The sequence below is a fragment of the Musca vetustissima genome, unplaced genomic scaffold (genome assembly GCF_032173495.1).
Source record: "Musca vetustissima isolate MV318-11 ecotype Yass unplaced genomic scaffold, APGP_CSIRO_Mvet_v1 utg28967, whole genome shotgun sequence".
Lineage (NCBI taxonomy): Eukaryota > Metazoa > Arthropoda > Insecta > Diptera > Muscidae > Musca > Musca vetustissima.
In genome coordinates, this window is record NW_026881305.1 from 225,913 (window position 1) to 247,191 (window position 21,279).

General features: G+C 36.3%; 2 protein-coding genes across 5 annotated transcripts in view; both read right to left on the reverse strand.

Moving 5' to 3' along the window:
* The window catches only part of LOC133327298 (calpain-A), a 153,702-nt gene that overhangs the window by 30,540 nt on the left and 101,883 nt on the right, over positions 1 to 21,279 (reverse strand). The gene's annotated exons all lie outside the window — the stretch shown is intronic.
* Positions 768 to 20,130, reverse strand: LOC133327276 (transcription factor Ken). The gene is made up of 3 exons (XM_061535832.1): positions 20,057 to 20,130; positions 4,233 to 4,402; positions 768 to 2,446 (listed from the first exon to the last, which is right to left on the reverse strand). The coding sequence occupies exons 1-3, from the start codon at positions 20,063 to 20,065 to the stop codon at positions 811 to 813; spliced, it is 1,815 nt and encodes a 604-aa protein (XP_061391816.1). The 5' UTR covers positions 20,066 to 20,130; the 3' UTR covers positions 768 to 810.

The window sequence follows — 21,279 nt, forward strand, 5'->3', positions numbered from 1 at the left end:
ATCTTTGCTTCCCCTACAGTAAAACTACCTCAAAATTCTGAATCCAGATTTTCATTAATAAAATATAAAATACTAAAAAATAAAACAACAATTTGTGTATAACAAAAAAACTGTAAAAATATGATCATTCTGTATTTTTGTTGTTTTGAATTTTTAAAAAAACATAAAATTTTTAATTGTATTACAATTCAATCATATATTTTTTTTGTATATATTACATATGTATAAAATAAAAAAAAATAATTATAATATAATAATAATAAAAAATCATGTATACGACGACGACAATGCGTAAAAAGTTTATATATTTAAAAAAAAATAATATACAAAAAAATAGTAGAAAAAAATATAGATGGAAATGTTAAAAATTAACAACAAATGCATAGCTTTTTTTTTCTTCAGAAGAAATATATACATATATAGAATATATAGGTTTTCTTTTTTGTTGTTGTTTGATGGGGGCATATATATATTTACATATATGTATATATTGTTAAGGCATATACAAAAAAAAAAAAACATATTTGCATTTCTGGGGAAAGGGGTCTTAATAAAAATATATATGTATGGGCATGTGGGTCGACGAATAGGAAAGAAAGTAGGAAGGTAGGTGGTAATGCATGGACATGTGGAGGGTGATTGCTTTTGATTTTTTGTGGATTGTGGTGGTGGTGGGTGGTATATATTATGCATGTATATAGTTATATATAAAAGTATATAAATATTATTTTTTTTTTACTTTTAGGATCAAAACATTATTACTCTGCTTATGCTTATCTATTTAGTTATATATTTAATATTATTCAAGTACTAATCGCGTAAATTTTTAGCTAACAATAAATTGTTGTGATGACCCGACAAATGCCGGACCAACTCTTGTACTGATTCGAAATACATTGAACAGAAGCAGCAACAATATCGCGTGTCATTGTCGCTGCCATTGGTGGTAATGACATTTCTATGAACTGAACACAAATGTTTTAGTAAATGGGCCTTTTGTTTGAACATCGCAATGCAGAGGCGGCAGGCGAACGGCTTCTCACCGGTGTGCACCCGCAGATGGGTCTTTAGGTTCCATGACATGCCGAATTGTTTGCCACAGTATTCGCAGCGATATTCACGTACCGAATTCTGTGAGTTGCCACCGCCGCCGCCACCTCCTCCAACGCCACTGCCCGCTGAGCCGCCGCCGCCACCACCACCACCACAATTGCCGGAGGAATTTTGATTACTGGAGCCGTCCAGGCTTAAATTAATATCCGCTATGGATGTAAGACCCGGTTGCAGATGTGATAACGATGATAGATTCGAGTTGTGGTGGGTAGATTGCCATTGATAGACCAACTGTGGTGGTAATTGTACTGTCTTTTCAGGGCTGCTGTCATGTCGGGTTATACTCTTTTCCAGGGCCAAACGATTTTGTGGTAATATATCTGCCGGATTTATCACCCCGCCATCATCCAGTGGCAGTAACATATTTTTATCAGGTAAGTAGCCGGACATGGGTGAAAGGGCCGATTTGGCGGAACGGAATTCATCGAGCAGATTTTGTTGATAGGAAACGAACGGTTTGTGGCTGGGCGAGGAGTGGAAACCAGGTCTACGTTTTCGATGTGGTGTCACAACATAATTATCCGGTGAACTATTCAAGTCGCCATGTTCCGAGAGAGGTTTCAAACAATCCTTGGCCGAGTCCGAGAACAAAGTTTTACGTTTGGCACTTTCCATAATGTTAAGGGTCTCATAGTCCGGTGGAGAATAACTGCTTTTGCCACGGAATATATTTTTCATACTGTGTTCGGACTTTGTGCGTATACCCAATGAGAGATTGACCGGATTTAGACCACCACCTATGCTATTAACATCCGACAGATTATCCATATCTTCTTGGTTATCCTTGGTTTTCATTAAATCCGCTGTACTGTCACTGTCGATATTCAAATTGTCATCATCATCGTCATGGTTTTCTTCCGAGGCAGCATTCTTTTCCGAGTGACATGATGAGGGTGGACTCTTTTTGATGTCATTGCCATTTTCACTTTTCAGCTTTTTTTCACAATCGGGACTTTCACAATCGGAATCGGATAGTTTGCGATTATTTAGGTTGTGGGGAATGTGATGAGGTGTGGTATTGCCGAGACCGCCACCACTACCACCTCCGCCCAAACCTAAGCCTCCTCCACCACCGGAACTTCCTCCTCCTCCACCACTTCCGCCCACCACACTATTTGGTGTTGCCACGGGTGTTGTATCCGTGGTCTTCCAATTGTCCGATTTAATTTGCAACAACAACAATAGGTCATGTAAATAGTTGACATCTCGCGATGTTATGCACGTCTGGCCCGAGTATAAGAAATCCAATAAGAATTTAAAATACGTTGCATTCACATCCGGGAAATATACTGTTGTCATGCAATCATAAAGCTGTGTATCTTCCAGAAGATTTCTTCGAGAGAAAGAACGGAGAATGGGGTGGAGAGAAAAACGGAAAAAATAAAATAAAAAACAGAAAATTAAAACAAAACTCAAGACGAAAAGAAAAAAAAAACAGTTCTAAAAAGTAAAGTGCCAAGTTGCGCAAGTATGTGCATATTTAACACTTGGTCAATAAAGTATGCGTACATCGGATATAAATATTTTTTTCAGGCTGCACATCGATTAGATAGGCCGTTCACTAACGAGGATAAACCAAAAGCCGTTGAAAGAAGATACGAATATGATTTCACAAAATGGCGCCCAACATAGCACATTTTTTTATTGCCTTGTCGATAAAAAAAATTCTATTCATAAACGTGCATAGGGGTTCCTCTGTTATGAATTGACTTGTCCATCGACTGGATAGGCCATCCACTTTACGGGACAGGCTGTCTATCGATGGGATAGGTCGATCACAGACGAGGATAAACCATTCACATATGTGAATAGATATGAAAATGGGATTCGAATAGATAGGTCATCGGCAGATTAAACCATATGAGAATATGATTTCATAAAGTGGCGCCCAACATAAAGGATATTGTTTTTTTTCTGTCTAAAATAAAGTCTATTCATAAACGTGCATAGGAGTTCCTCTGTTATGAATTGACTTGTCCATCGACTGGATAGGCCATCCACTTCAGTGGACAGGCCGGCCATCGATAGGATAGTCCGTTCACAGACGAGGATAAACCATTCACAGATGTGAATAGACCTGAAAATGGGATTCGAATAGATAGGCCGTCGGCAGAATAAACCATATGAGCATATGATTTCACAAAGTGGCGCCCAACATAACAGATATTGTTTTTTTCTGTCTAGAACAAAGTCTATGTATAGGAGTTCCTCTGTTATGAATAGACTTGTCCATCGACTGGATAGGCCATCCATTTTAGTGGACAGGCTGTCCATCGATAGTATAGGTCGTTCACAGGCGAGGATAAACCATTCACAGACATGTTTAGACCCGACAATGGGCATGGCTGTCCATTATTGACTGACAAATTAAATCTTGAGAAGAATACGGTTATACAAAGTGGCGCCCAATATAACACGCATTTTTTTTTTTTTTTTTGTATGGCAAAAAATAATGCCATTAATAATCGCGCATAGGGGTTCCTCTGTTATGTATTGACTTCTCCATCGACTGGATAGGCCATCCACTTTAGTGGATAGGCTGTCCATCGATAGGATAGTCCGTTCACAGACGAGGATAAACCATTAACAGGCGTGAATTATCCTGAAAATGTGATTCTATGAACTGAATGTCCATCGACTAGAAAAAAGCCGTCGGCAGAAATAAACATAAATCGGCAGAAACATTTGTGGGACACAAAGTGGCGCCCAACATAAAAGACTATTTTTTTTTGGTCTAGAAAAAAAATCTACTCATAATCGTGTGTAGGGATTCCTCTATTATGAATTGGCTTGTCCATCGACTGGATAGGCCATCGACTTTAGTGGACTGGCTGTCCATCGATAGGATAGCTCGTTCACAGACGAGGATAAACCCGTCACAGGCGTGAATAGACCTAAAAAAGGGATTCTATGAACTGGATTTCCATCGACTAGATAGACCGTTGGCAGAATCAACAATGGTTCCACAAAGTGGCGCCCAACCTAACAAACATTATTTTTTTTCTAATATTTTCTACCAGTAAGAATTACTTTTGTGCGCAAACTTTATCGACCAAGTGTAGGTATGTATGATTGGCAGCAACAAAAAAGCAAAATAAAAATTGTATGAGTGTGTTTACCTAATTAACGGACTTGCCGCTGCCAAGACCAGCTTGTGAGCATGCAATTTAACTTTATTCTCGCAGACAATTGTCAGATCGGCGGGGTGTTCTCCACGAAATGCGGCTCCAATTTCTTTAAGAATACATTCGCCATGTTTGCTGTATTGCAACATCAACATTCTCGGTACCTGAAACAACAAAAACAACAAGAAGAAAAATACATTAAATAAGCAACAATGAAATACCACACAAACGAAAAAAAAAAACACAAAAACTGAAAATAAAATGAAGAAAACCAAGATTAATTTTCAAGCTACTCTCCCATACATTCACACTAGCAATAACGAAAAAAAAGAGTTTCACACACAAGCACACACACACACACTCTGATATTATTATAGTAAAAGGCCTTGGATTTTGAAATTATTACCACAATAAAAACGTCGGCGATGGCGACTACGACGACGACGGACGACTATGAAGACTTGATCAAAACTACTTTCTAAAAATGGCTTACATCTCTTTTCTCGTTTTACTGTTGTTGCTTTTTTTCGTTCACAAGCTTAACAGCAACTCTTGTATTTACATACATACAAAGAAATACAAAAAAAGTTAAGCAATCAAGCCAACCAGTCAGTCAGTCCGTCAGACAGTCAGCCAACAAGCCAATAAGTTAGTCAATACGATGAATAACCCTTCATACCAGCCAGCAGCCACAACAACGTTCTACATTCACTTTTATTGCTTGACGTTGTTGCTGCAGCAATAAGAAGAGAGTGTGTGCTGCGTTTTTTATTTCTTTTTTCATTTGTAGGTGTTCAAGAGGATCGTAGAAATATTTCATCATGTTAACCCTCTCTTAGCTGTGGAAAAAATTATGAAAATAGGATCTAATAATTCCTTGAGAAGGAAAAAATCTTTTAAAATATTTGTAGCTTTGGACATCGATATCCAGTTGAAATGCATTCAAAGTTCCCTGAAAATGCTATGGTTCCACAATGTGGCGCCCAACACAAGTGACTTTCTTTTGTATAGAAAAAAATCCATAGCATCTCTGGTATGTCCATTTTAGTGGGCAGGCTGACCATCGTTTAGATAGGCCGTTCCGCATATATGAACTGGCTCCCCCCATCGACTGGCCTATCAAGTCCACAGATATCGTGAGAAGAATATAGTTTCACAATGTGGCGCCCAACATAACATACATTACTTTTTATATAAAACAAACACAAAAACTATTAACCAATGTTGTGAACGGCGAAAAAGAACGTTGAAAAAGAACGATGTAAACATGCCCAATCTTGACATGCTTAATTAAGTCATAGAGGTGTATAGGAGTTCCTCTGTTATGAAATGACTGTCCCTCGACTGGATATGCCGTCCATTTTAATGGACAGGCTGTCCATCGATAGGATAGGTCGTTCAATAAGGAGGATAAACCCTTCACCGTCGTGAATAGACCTGGCAATTACCATGCATAATTCCGCTTATATGAGCTGACTGCCCATCGACTGGATAGGCCGTCCACTTTAAAGGACAGGCTGTTCGTCAATTGGGTAGGTCGTTCAGTAATGTGGATTAACCATCCTCCGGTGTTAATTCATTCATCAACCTGACTATTGTCAATGATAGAAGTTCCGCTGATATTAACAGGATATTCACTTACTGGATAAGATGTCCTCTTTCGTGGGTTTGCTGTCCATCGACTGGATAAGCCATCCACTTTAGTGGACAGGCTGTCCGTCGTGTAAAATGCCCTTCCACCAGCTGAATATGCCGTCTGCTTTCCTTGAATGGGTGTACTTTGAATGAATAAGCCGTTAAGTTTTGTGGATTAACCACCTTCCAGTGTTAGGTCATTCACTATATAATGGGCATGAATAGTAGTACCGATGATATAACCTGGATAAGACGCCCTCTTTCGTGGGTTGATTGTCCATCGACGGGATAGGTCCTCTCTTTGTGACAGGCTGTCCATCGATATGATAGACCATCCACTACAGAGGATAGGCTGTCCGTCATGTGAAATGGTTTTCCCACTTCTAAATATGCCATCTGCTTTCATGGACTTGGGTGTACACCTTTGTGGGCTGGCTAGCTTTGAATGGATAGACCGTTCTCTAACCGTAATAAGGCCCTCACTTTCAGTTCAAAGACTCGTTAGGCTGTACACATTCATGGACGAATACCCGATAGATAGGTCAGTCACCAATGGTTTTAAGCCATTGGCTTTCCTTTGAAGACTGGCTGTTCTTCAATAGATAGACCATACACTAACGGTGGACTTGGTTTCTATTGAGTGAATAAGCTTTCCGCTTTCGTGGACTGGCTGTTCCTAATGGATAGGCCATTAACTAATGGTTTTAAGTCGTTAGCTTTTGTAGAGTTGGAGCCTTTTCGTTCAATGGATAGACCGTTCAATAATGCTGGTAAGCAGATCACTTTCAGGACATCGATTAGATAGGACATTCACTAACGCACAGTCGGGCGAACCACCGCACGCGTGCACTCTCGCGAGAGTAAGTATCACTATTCTCTCACACACATTCAACTGAACCAATTGAAAACCCATTGACACACACACAAAGACAAGTGCGTGGATAGACCGTTCCACTAGATAGGCCATTCACTAACGGGGATAGCTCGCTTATATAAACCATTTAGTGGATAATACGCCCCTATCGTGGACTGGGTTTCCATCTATTGTACAAGCCGTCAGACTTCGAGGTGTAGCTTTCCATTGGCCATTCTTCGAAGAAGTTCGGTAATCTCGTGCCGACAGCGGTCTTTTTTTTTCTTATACTGACTGTCCTTTCTTATACTGACTGTCCTTCTTGTACTGACTAGGCCGTTCTTTAATGGGGCTAAACCATTCACTTGTATTACATCGACTAGATAGACCATTACCTAACGGCAATAGATTGCTGATATAAACCATCTACTGGATATGACACCACATTTCGTGGATTGGGTGTTCATCGATTTTGTGTAGTGGCTTTCCATTGGCCTGAAACGGTTCGATCGTTTTCGATTCGCTTGGTTAAAAGGAGTTGGGGTCAATATTTCAACCCTGAAACAGTTTGATTTGCTTCGAAAAAAGGGCAATGTAGATCAACAAAAGCAAAAAGGAACGACTGGAGCAAAATGAAATGATGGATAAACAGAAGACCGTACTCCACCTAGTACCTTACAATCCTTTGCGGAATAGTTACTTTGAGCTAGTTCTCCGCAGAATGACCAAAATCTGTTCTTCGACGAGTATAGGTCGTCCATGGAGAAAATTGGTCTGTTCATCTGTTGAATAGATCTCCAAGACATGGAAAAGTCATTCCATATCAAATAATGGTTAAGGAATTTCATTTAAGGCCTTTTTATCGGGAGAACAACCTCCGACATTGGATTACCTATAATATGGATTAAAATTTCCGCAAAATAAATAAGAGATAAGGCATTTGCAAAAAAAGGTTCATCATAGAAGTCTCATTAACCCAGATAAAGTGGATAATGGATACCCATGATAAATACTTCATCATTTTGAACCTTCCGAAAAAATAAAGGGTTATTGATCGATCTCATAATTCAAACGGTTCGGTCCCAAAAATGACTTTTTAGTCATTTCACAAAAAAAAACCTCCGGCCATGAAGACAACAAAGAAGTGAAGCAGGTAGAACAATATGACGAACCAACGAATATCTCATACACACATATATAATATTGGCCAATGGATCCTGTTTTGTGTACGTGTGTTGCTGCAATAAACCCACAATCCAAAAAAACAAAAAAAAAACCGAACATTGTGGGTACTAATGAAATTGAAAGCGTTCTTGAGAGTTTACGGTTAATCAACTTCTTCCACAGCACAACAGAAAAAAAGAAACAACAAAAAACACAAAAGCAAAGAATAAATGACACACACAAGCCATCGAATTTACTCAGAGATAGATACAAATTTACATGCGCATGAGCAAAGGCCTTCTCACACTCGCTGCCTCTCTCTTTCTTTGTTTCTGTGAAACTCATGTGAGTAGCTTTTTTCTTGTCTCTCCATGTTCCACAATCTCTTTGTGTGTAATTCAGCTCTTTTTTGGAAATGAAAGCTTTTTTTTGGATTGGTGAAGAAAAAACAACAAAACTCAGATTCTTCCGTTTACTTTTATCTCAACTTCTTCTTTCTGTCTGTCAGCTGCATTAACTTTTTTATTTTTGCTGAGGCTTCTCAGTATTCCTTTCACGAAGCCGAACCGAAAAAGCTTTACAACAATTAAGTGGCTGGCTGTGTGGTTAAAGTTGACGACGGTGACGGCAACGATGTATTACGTATGCGTAAAGGCAGCCCCAACAAATTCACATTCACTGCTCACACAACACTCACTGGCAGACGGAGGACGGACGGACCAGCCAACCAATGTGAGCTATACACAGCCACACTCACGGCTGCGCTCTAAAAACTCAAGTACAAAAAAAGCAAAAGCAGCAGCAACAACAGAAGACAATCCAAGAAAAAGAAACGAAAAATGAAAACGAAAACTATGATATGAAATTTAGCACACACCAATACAATAACAAGAAAGACGCGCGCACACACACAAACACAGAGATGTATTCACATACAAAAAATGCTTTGAAATTTTTATTGAATATTCAGACACAAACGAGCGCGCGCACACACACACAAGCATTGGGGCTTGGGGTTATTAAGTAATCCCCCATGAATTGAATGGTCGGATGGATGGATGGATGGCTGGTCGGATGGTTCGTTGGCTACACTGGTTTACTGAGTTTTTGTTGCTGTTGTGTTTCTTTTTTTGAAAATGAAAGTGAGAATTCATCGTTTACATAGTTTTTTTAAAAGTTATTTTTAGCTTACCAAGGTAAACACGCACACACACACGTTCACGCATACAGAGAGAAGCGTAGAATAACAATAACAACGGGAAGTTATAAAAAAAAGTATTGTATCTGTAACACTAGTCTGCGGCGGGAATGTCGTTCACTGTTGTCATTTTTTGTTAACCGATTGTGAAATATTTTATTAGTGGAAATTTTTGAAGAGATACTGTTACTATTATTTTTATGGGAATTTTTTGTATATGGTGTAATTTTTTAATAAAAAATAACTGATCTTCTCTATTGATGTAGGCAGACCTTCAACTAAGCCAATTTTGGCCTAAGCCAATTTGTTCCCCAACAAATTCATAGCTGAATATGTTCCATTTCACAATGTGGCGCCCAACATAAGAGACATAGCCTTAGACTAACTTCTCACTAACTAATTTATTGATGTAGGCAGAAGACTTTCAACTAAGCCACTTTTGGACTAACTAAGCCAATTTGTCCCCAAAAAATCATAGCTGAATATGTTTCATTTCACAATGTGGCGCCCAACATAAGAGACATAGCCTCAGACTAACTTCTAACTAACTAATTCATTTGCTTTCTAAAAATATGAGAAACATGTAACCCATTGGGAAGAGTGTGGTTTCACAAAGTGGCGCCCAACTATTCGTCATGTAAATATGTTTCCTTTGAAGACGATTTATATATGGATCAAGGAATAATGACATTAGGTATAGATATGGACAATGTGGAAATTCTAATCCGGGAGATTATGGCCCATATGAAAATTCCATTAGTGGAATTGTAGTCAACGTTCACTTTCATAGATAGCATGTTCATCGATTGCGCAGACAGGTTATCGACAGAAATGATCAGTTGTAAAGGCGTATAGGTCTTCACGACAATGGTTTACCGAGGCCTTGCATCAACGAAAGTAAACACTTTCTGAATCTGCAGTTCGATCCTATTTCATTTTACTCCATAAAAGGAACTTTGTCTTCCATATAGTTTCAAAGTTCCTTTTAGTTCCCATGAACCAACGAACTACTGGTGAACGTCATATCATTCTGTCAATGAGCGGGAAACTCTTTCATTTAGTTCTATAGTTCCTTTTAGTTCCATAGTTCTTTGGTGAACATCATTCGGCCAATGAGCGGGAAACTCTAGATGAACGATGGGATCAAAAGGGAGAACTGGACCATTCACTAACTGGAGTAGATCGCTGATATAGACCATCTACTGGATAAGGCGACCGATTTCGTGAACTGGGTGTCTAGCTATTCTTCGGTAATACAATTACTGAAATGGTTCAATCTGTTTCGATTCGCTTCGCAAAAGGAAACTAGATGAACGAGGTCAAAAATGAACGGCATCGAACCTAATACCGATCGTTCCTTTTGCGGAATGTTCATATGAAATATTTCGTTAGGAAATGACCCATCTCTTTAACTAAGTCTTCCATTTAGATCATGCTCAATGAACGCATGAGCTAAATGGAACGATCTAGGTGAACGGAAAGATCTAGATGAAAGATGGAATCAAAAGGAACTCGGCGAATGCTACCAAAAATTAACGACATCAGCAAATAGAACTAGATAAATGCAAGAACCGGACCAAGTACCGATCGTCCCCTTTTGCGGAATAGTCAATTTAATGTAGTTCGTTGTGGAACGACCCAATTCTAGAACTTCTTCCTTGCGCAAATCGTGGTATAAGTCATGCGCCCGTCCCCCACATTTGTACATGCTCCATTCTTCAGGTTCACAGATCACATAAGCAGTGTAATCGATAGATTTACCTTCAACATTGGATGTCACCATGCAGCATGTATGATTTCATAATGTGGCGCCCAACATTTTTTTTTTTTTTGTGTAGAAAAATGTCCATTGTTTCAGACTAACTTTTAATATTTAATTTCTATTAACATGCGGGAACATGGAATCAGGTAGAAGAGGTGCTTTCACAAATTGGCGCCCAACGATTAAAACCTATTCATCTGACAAGAATAGGTTTTAATGACATTGGATAAAAACGTGGAAAACATATGTGGTTCGACTATGTGGAACCCAACATTTAGTTTCACCGTTCCTTTTAGCTCAATCATTCATTGGAATATGAAAAAAAATCTAAATGAACGATGGGATCAAAAGGAACTGAATGGTCTAGATAACCATCGAAAGTAAAATGAACTGGGCGAACGGGAGCAAAAATGAACGACAGCAGCACAATTAACTGGATAAATGCAAGAATCGGAACTAGTAGCGATCGTTCCTTTTGCGGAATAGTTCATTTAAAGTAGTTCGTTAGGGAATGACCCATCTCTTTAAATAGGTCTTCCACTTAGTTCCATAATTCCTTTTAGCTCAATCAGTCATTGGTACTCTGGAAAGATCTAGATGAAGAATGAGAACGACGTCAGAGCTAGATAAACGAAAAAACCGGACTAAGTAACGATCGTTCTCTTTGCGTAATAGTTTCTTTATACTAGTTCTATCCGGAATGACACAGCACTATTTAATAAAAATAAAGATAAATCTACCAACTGGCTTAAGAAACCGTAGTCGTTTAGCAACAAATATAGTTCCCCAAGACCAGTTATTTCTGTGGACATACACCAACGAAAGTAGATAATCTGTAAACAGTCAGAGCCCATAAATTTTCCATCCACGTAAATAGACCATTAACCAAAATGGTTTGGAGGTCATTTGATATAAACCCAGTGCCCACACACCAAATAAGTCGTCTGCTTTTATGGACAGACTTTCCATTGTTTAAATATGCTGTCTGGTTTCTTGAACATCCGCCCCAAAGACATGGTCCATGCTTCAGGTGTAAATGTTTCCTATCAATTTATATACAGGATGAAGATAAAATCATTCAGATTAAGCAGATTAATCGATAGATTTACCTTCGAAATCACACACTCTATGTGGTTTTACAAAGTGGCGCCCAACATAACACACATTTTTGTTTGTGTAGAAAAATACCCACAACCTTAGACTAAGCTCCATCATTGAGTTACTAAAACCATGGAAAGAGTGTAATGTGTGTGGCTTCACAAAATAGCGCCCAGTTAATATGAGGATCAAGGCGTTTATGGGGTTTTACAAAGTGGTGCCCAACATAACAGACATTTTTTATTTGAATGGAAAAAATAGCATAGCCTCAGAATAGAGTTTCTAATGACATGGAGATCGTGCAAGACTGGTTTCACAAAGTGGACCCCAAAAATTTCATATTCCGTTCAAAATGTGGCGGCCAACATAAGGGACATTTTTGTTTGTGTTGAAAAATGTCCATATCCTAAGACTAAATTATAACTAAATAATTCATGTAGTTTCTAAAAACATGGAGGACATGGAATCAGGTGGAAGAGCGTGTTTTCACAAAGTGGCGCCCAACCATTCGTCAAACAAATATTTTTTTTCGTAAAGAATTTATACATAAAAAAGTATGTGCTTTGACAATATGGCGCCCAACATAACATATATTTTTTTCTTTTTTTAGAAACAAAATCCATAGCCTCAGAATAAGCTCCGGCATTGAGTTTCTAATGACATGGAAAGATAGTGGTTTGACAAAGAATCCGTGAATATGATTCTTTTCACAATGTGGCGCTCAATATAACAGGTGGAAGAGGTTGGTTTCACAAGAAGTGGCGCCCAACCATTTTTGTCAAGGTTTGACATTTGTCTTCACTCTTGGGGAACAGTCCTTTTAAAAGCATATTTTTGTTGTAGCGATGGATAATTAATCCACACATCTACAATTACTTCCATGGTATACACATGTTTTTTTGCGGAACCTTTGGAAGTGGGTTGATGGCTCAGAACGCAAAGGTCTGGTCTGGCAACTTTTTTGTTGCTCTGGGAACCTAGGTTCAAGGCCTAGCCGTGCTCGGCTGAAATAATTTGTATTTACTTGAATTTCGCCTGTAAAGGGCTGATCATGATCGTTTGAATGAATTTTAAGAGAGTTTTTTCTCGAAGTTTTACAATGAAAAGGAAAAACATTCATTCAAATGATCATCAAAAAAATCTTACAGGCAAAATTCACATAAATATCAAACTGTCAGCTTTTTTATCGATTACTGTCCATGAACTTAGAATGGTTTTTTGAATGCCCGATGAAAACAGACATGAAGGGTTACCCTATCAAAGGAACAACATGCGGGCCAAAATGTAATTCACAACTGATAGTGTGTACGTCACTTTTTAATGTCATGGATTAATTTGTATTTGTCCACCATCCAGATTTGGCACATAATATGTGGGTGGGCGCCGTAAATTTCAAAATGAAACCTTCAAATTCTACACAATATCAAATTTTATGAGAAAAAAACATTCATTTCAAAATTTGATTCAAACTGTCATTCACAACTGATAGTGTGTACATCACTTTATAATGTTGGAGATTAATTTGTATTTGTCCATCATTAATATAAGTCCATATTCGAATTTGTAATGTTAATGACGATTCTATACTACCATAATTTGGCACATAAGATTAAAATTTTACACAATCTTAAATTTCATGAGAAAAATCATTTCAAAATTTGGACCAAACTGTCATTCCAAAAATGACAGTGTGTACGCCGTTATATACTGTCATGAGTTCATTTTTATTTCTCCCATTATTAATAAAAGTCAATTTTCGATTTGGTGAACCCTATTTGTAATGATAATCTCTCCCTATAACACCCTAGTGTTGTGGGTGGGCGCCGCGTTAATTTCAAAAGTGAAGAAAGCGTAAAGATTAGGAAATCTCCGTTTCATGAGAAAAAAATCTTCATTTCACTTTTTTTTTTTTGATGTGTGCATTATTCGCTTTTTCTTTTTGTGATATGGTCATAAGGTTTTGACTGCAACAACAACAACACCACCAACGAAAAGAAATAAAAAGTTATACAAACAAAAAAAAAAAAAAAAAATACGGAAATTATGAAACTGATTTGTTTTAGAAAGTGTTTCAAGGTCAGTGAGTTTAAATAATAATGATGACGAAGACGGAGGCACAGACATAGACGGCGGCGATCATGATGAAGAGATGGGGTGATGTGAGAGTGTGTGTGTGTGAGTGCATACCATTAAAATAGATATTCCCCCAATTTAAATTTTCCAAAAAAAATTATTTCTCCAAAAAATTTCATTAAGGCGTTTCTTTTTTTTTTTTTTGTTAGTTATATTGTTTTCATTTTAGAGCCCTGCTTAACCCTATGACAAAATAATTACCCAAAAAAAAAAAACACAACAACAAAAATCCACACAACTTCATAATTTATTACGTTAAAACAAGTTTCGTCGTGACGTTTTCTTTTTGTTAGCTAGTGTTAATGGTGGTGGTGTTGTTGCTGTTGATGATGAAAAACCTTTCCTTGCATGTTAGCTTTTGCTTGGCGGTTGCTAAATGCTATGCTCTGTGTGTGTGAGAGTTTGTATTTGTATATGTGGACCATGAAGTTAATATACACAACGGAGCTGAGAGTGAAATGTTTTCCGGCTGTGGCCCACATACAATACAAAAACAACAACAATAACAACGGCAATAAAAAGTGAAGTGTTGCCACACACACACACCCATACATACACACAGCCAACGAACGAAAACAGAAAACAAAAAAAACTTTAACTTAACCAACAACAAAAACGTTTAGGTGGGCCATGGGGGTACACTCAAGAACAACAACAACAATAATAACAGTCGCAGCAGACAATGAATGGTGGTGATCGTCATTGTTGTTGCTGTTGTTGTTTTCTGTCGAAAACGATGATGATGACTGGCTGCCTGGTTGGTTTGCTTGGCTGCTTGAATGTCGAAATGTTAGGTTTGGTTAGGTTTTTGCAGCTCTCTTTTATTGTTTTGTATGGTGTTTTTGTTGTTGTTGTTGCTGCTGGTTGGCTGACTGACTGGTGGTTTGACATACCCACCATTTGTATGGTGTTGTTGTTGTATTAACTTTTGTAAGTTTCTCTTGTGTGTGGGTTTGCAAGTATGTCATTAATATGCTCTGTGTAAACGCTGTATAAAAAGAAGAAGAAGCAGAAGAAGCAACTCTTCATGTGAAGTTAAAGGCAAAGCAGACGCCGCCGGACTGTCGAGTTAAAATTAAGAAATAGCAACAACAATGGAAATTGAAACATTGTTGTAATATCAAAAGCAACAACAAAAACAACAACAATTTCATTTTGTAATACTTTTCTTTTTTCTACAACAACAACAATTTGTATTAACATTTATTGTTGTTTTTACGTCTGGGCTGGCTTTTTTTTGTGATATGGTATTTTTCATGATTGCATGTGACCCCTTGAATGTGCATGGGTGTGTGAGTGTGTGTATGTGTATTTTCCCATTCACTTAACATTTACTTTCCATTTTTTTTCTGGTTGGACTCCAGTTGTTTGTCGTTGTTGTTGTGGTTTTTGTTGCTTCACAAAGGGAAAAGAGCAAAGAAAGACTTGTTGACTAAGGTTGTGGTGGCGGCGTTGCCAATGTCCGTTGACTGCTCTGAACTGTCAGTATGCTACATCTGCAACCAATAAAAAAGAGAGTGAGCACAGAGATGGGTGGTGAGGGGTATATAGAGAGGGAAAGCTGGGCTTAACATCAGGTTTACAAAACACACACACGCACAACACACAACAAAAGCGAAAGGTAACCAAATTTCTTTGTGTTGTGAAAGGCGGCTAGGCCCGCCTGATCATGTTGCTCTGCTGCTTACTTTCGAAATAACAAACGAAATGAAATGGAAAATGTTACATTTCATTTTGTTGCATTCTCCAAAACAATAATGGTCGCGTTATATTACTATGTGGTAATAGTCTGTGTCAAAGTAAATGTTTTGTAAAAAAAACCAAACCAAGCATTTAATTTGAAAGTTTTGTCAGTAAAAGAAGCAAGCAAACAAGCATATGATCAATTTTTTATTGTTTTTTTTTTTTTAATTTTCATTAAGTGAAGTATGTATGTAACTAAAGAATCTTAACTAAAGACACAAAAGGGGGAAAGAGATTAATTAACAGCAACAACAAAAATTAATGAAAACAAAAAAGTCTGCCTTTCACAAAAAGCTTCACATCGCCAAAGAAGAAGAATAAGAAAACTCATTGTTTTTTTTGGTTTGGGTCTGTATCTCCTCTCTATCACATTGTTGAGAGATTAGGGTTGCCAATACTTAATAAAATATAAAATAATTAGCTCAAATGCAAACAGAGTAGAATTTCTGAAAGTGTCTATTAGAAAATCCACAAAAAATATATAGACATTTTGAAGGTAATTGGTGAGGAATGTAAAAAAATGTTTTAGTTTTATGAATTATAGTACGTTTACAGTGTACCGGATTTATTAAATCCAGTAGATCTAAATTGTCAATTTCATTACATAAAAGTCATTTAAATCCTCATAGAAGTTAACACGGCAAAAAGTTCTAAGACCGTTTTAAATTTATTTGCAAGGGTATTGAATTTGGAAATGAAAGATATTTAGGTTTTTGTTGATAACTAAAATGGCGCGTATTTAAATGTGACAGATGTCAGACCATCGTCGCCAGGTAATGAATTATAATTAAAACTGGGAAATTTTTTAAAATTTATAAAGAGAAATAGATTACAATTTCGATTATTAGAGATTCTTGCAGATTCAGACCATCATCGCCAGGTAATAAATTATAATTAATTTTCACTTGTACTAAAAAAAAAACTGGGAACAATTTTAAAAGTTATAAAGGAAAAATCGAATGCAATTTCAATAATTTGAAGATTGCATGCATATTGGGCTATGTGGAACAGATTTTGATAATTTGTATTTAGATAATATTGTTAAAAAGATGACAAAAAAGGGATTTCGTTTAAAAAATAAATTAGTGGACGGCGAAAAAAAATCCTCAATTTTTTAATATTTTTTCTTTGAGTTTTGCCTGTAAAGGTGATGATTATTTAAATGATTTTTAAGTCAATTTTCGAGTTGAGATTAATGATCGAAGTTTTGCAATGAAAAGGAAAGCCAGGAGAAGAACCTACGTACCCACAATTATGCGACGTTTTTCGCCGTTGGTTATGCGGCTCATCAGGCATATCTGGCTATGTGGCCTTACAAAGGTCGTATTTTGATAACTTTTATTTATTTCGCTGGATTCGACGTTTGTCTTCATTCTAGAAACAGCCCTTTCCAAAGCAGATTTTTGTTGTAGAGATGGAAAATTAATACACACACCTACAATTGATTCCATGGTACACACATGCTTTTTGCGCAACCTTCTTAAGTCTTTTGATGCCTCAGAACGCCAAGACGTCGGGAAACCTTGGTTCAAAACCCTAACCGTGCTCAGCTGAAATAACTCTTATTTTGTTTGAATTTTGCCTGTGAGATGAACATTTGAATGATTTTTAAGTGAGTCGATCATTAGGCTCAACTAAAGGAGAAACAAATCCTTCAGTTGATCAATGTTGTTTAAGCGGTCCATCAGGCTATAAGGATTTATTCAGAGAAAAGACTGACGTAAAAAAATTAAAACTAAGAAAATAACAAAAATAAATACTTTTTGCGTTGATTTCAATAATAAATTTAATTAATTTTTATTCTCCTGAAATTTGTTCGTGGCATAATTAAAAAATTATATAATTAGAATACAAATTATGTAATTTTTCACACAAAAGTCAGGGTCCATTTGACCCGCTAAATATTGACCGATCTTTATCAAAACAGGCATGCTTATTCTTTAGCCCGATCACCTTCTCCATGCCATGGAGTGTTTGGGCCATAATTGCAGCATTTGGGCCATAATTGCAGCGTCTGGAATAACCAGAAAAAACGACAAAAATTAAGTATTTGGTCCATTTCAATCAATAGGGGCCTTAATTGGGCAAATCCACCCATCCTACATGCAAAATTTAGTGAAGATTGGTCCATAACTGAAGATTGGTCCTGTATCGTGTTTACAAATTATAATGGACACACGGACGGACACACATGTCTAGATAGACTCATCTAGTCGAGATATGACGATCGGAAACACATGTTTAGATAGACTCATCTATTCGAGATATGACGATCGGTATACTTAAAGGTGGATCTAGGACCAATATTTCGCGGTACAAACTTTTGGGGCTGCACAAAGTTATAATACCCTGGCAACTTACTTTTGTAGGGTATAACGAGTCGAAGCCCTTATTAAGTCCTCACTAATTTTTATTTTGTAAATTTTTGCCAATAATTTATTAAACAACAATTTAATATAAAAACATTCGAAGCTGTTCTTCGAAAAAAAAAAACATTTGCTTTGAATAGCTTGTCTATTAATTTTAGTTTACATGTGTTTTCTTTCAGAACATTAAAAGTTTAATCGAGACTACAAAATTTGTTACTTTTACTATTCTTTATAAATTTGGGGGGAAAATATTCTCATGTTAGTTATTTTTTTTTTAAATTTTTAAGAAAAATTATAAAAAAATAATTTTTTAAAAACGTTTCCATTGATTTGTCGGACACTGTATATAATAATATGCTTTGATATTAACAATTTACTATTTTATTAATATCAATTTCTTACTTTACTTTTTATTTTCCTTTAATTTAAAAATAGTCCGTCTACGGGAATACTTCACTTCATAGATTTAATCTCCCTTCAAACGATATGATAAAATTCCCACATAAATGGCAACCATATTTCCCCGTCTTGTTTTATTTTGTATACAATGAGAGAGCTTGTGAGATCATGCTCAATAACTTGCATACACTGTTATTTGGTGTTTTTCGTGTTTTGTTTTTACACAACGTGAGAGAGAGAGTGAGCAACCAAAACATAAACTGTGTAAGTATGGGACAGAGAGAGATATGGAGGATTGCATTAACCAAAAAAAAAAAAAATGTACACAATACCCATAAAGCAGCAATAAAAAAAAAACAGCAATAACAGCAACAATATCAACAACAACAATAAAAGAAACAGAAAACATTTCGTAAGTTTTGTCATGTTTTGTTGTTGTTGTTGCTGGTTTTGTGAAACTTTGAAGGCAATGATGATGAAGAAGAAGTAGAAAAAAAGTAGTGGTAATATTTATCGCACAAGTTATGTTGATGTTGCTTCTCTATGAAAAAAAGAAGAGTGAGTAGACAAGCAACATAAAAGAAACTATTGTATGTTTTGAAAAAAATACAACAAAATATTATTATACGCAGTTGAAGAAATATAAAATTTAAATTTTTTTCGAAAAAGAAGAAACTTTAAGTGAAGGTCGTAGTTATGGGTTTTGTTGTTGTTGGGTTGTTTTTTGTTGTATGTATATTGTGTGTGTGTGTGCAAACAGACGAAGAAGACTGAAAAGTGATCACTTGAATGTTGAGTTTGTAAGTTTCTGTTGTATGGATGTATGTATGTTGGTGTTCGTGTGTGCGTTTTTCTTATTGCGGATACTTTTTTTATTTATTATTATTGTTGTTGTTGCTGTTTGCTTGTAAAGTTTTTTGTTGTTGTTGTTTTGTTTAATATGCCACTACACAATTTCATGTAAAATATCTTTTAGTTGTTTTTGTTTGGATTTCTTATTAAGTTTTGTGTATTCCTTTGCTCTCTCTCTCTTTCACATATGTATGCTCTTTTTTTGTATAGATTTTCATGTTTTTTTATTTTTGTTTTTCTTATTATTGTTGTTTTATGCATAGCCATTACTTCCAGCCAGTCAGCCAGCCAAATATCTATCCAGCTGGTATGTTAGGCCTGCCTGTTTGTTTGTGTGCGTACGTGTGTGTGTGTGCTTTGTATTATGGGGCCAAGCAAGCAATGAAGCAAACATTCATGCATGCATGCATGCCTAACGCAAGAGATGTAATAGTAAGACAATGCCGTCGACGCTGGCTGACGTTTGGCGTTGCTGTGTTGTTGTGCATGGCAGTTAGTATGTAGTAGTTGTGATCGTTTATACACGACCTACATAAAAGAAAATTATTCACTTTTTTTTTTGAAAACACTACAGCAACAACAACACTTACAACAATAAAACACAGTACTTACCTCTTTCATTTACAATGGTTTTGCTGTTGTTGTCCAATTCCAAATAAAATAAGAAAAATATCAAAAAAAAGAAACACGTAGTAGTTGTCAAGTTTTTGTAAAGGGGGAATGATCACGATGAAGTTTTGTGAGAGGGAGATGGGTTAACAATTGTCCAAAGGGGTTTTTTAAAAAAATGCGTAGATGTTTTTTTGGGATATTAAAATTTTTTGTTTGTAACTTTTTTTTAATATTTTTTTTGTTAATTTTTTGTAAAAAATATTTTTTTAAAATTATTTTTTTGTAATTTGTTGTTGTTTTTGTTATTCCTTTTTGTCTTGGTTTTTTATGTGTGGCACACTTTTTGTTTGTTTTTTTTTTAATATTAATTTTTTTTGTTATTGCATTTTGTTTTTCTTTCCTTCTTTCACTTTTTCTTATTAAATGCTCGTTGTTGTTGCTGATCTCGAATCATTTTAATCATTAACTTCATTATGAATATTAACATTACAACAACAACAAATAACCACACATTCACTTTTTTCTTGTTGTTGTTTTTTCTCTCTTTTTTGCAATTGCAGTTTTCAAATCCTTCTCTTTTTTATTATTAATTATTTTAATTAAGTTCAATTATTTTAGAACGTTTTTTTCTTTAATTTTCTTCTTCTTCTTGAGCGCACTTTTTTGTAATTTTTTATTTTTTTGCTTCTTCTTCTTATTTCCAATTATTGTGAAACAACATGGGGGAGCTGTTTGCTATTTGCTTGGCTATCTTTTTTTATATTTTTTTAGCTTAGTAGTGTTTTTCCTTGTTGTTGTTGATTGTCTCACACTGCACTATGAGCCGCGCGCGTTGTAAATTCCATACGCCATACACCAGCCAGCCAGTCAGCTCTTTTTTCCGATTACTATTACCAGCGACGACAACGGACAATGTCTTTTTGTTTTTTTTTCTGGTTTGCTTTTTCTTCTGCTGAAAACTTAAAATCCAATTCATGTAGTCCAAATCATAGTCTCCACGATCATCAGCAGTAGTTGTAGAAGAAGAAGAAGACGAACGACAACGACGGAGAAGAAATAAGACTTTCCAACACCCAACAGGTTTTCCGCGAGACTGCTTGGTTAAATATCACTTTTCTTACTGTGCCGAAACTTTTAAGTAAACATATTTTGTGGTCTAAAACACCACGACCAGCAGAAGCAGCAGCAGAGGCAACTGCAGCGGAGACAGCAGTAGTAAAAAC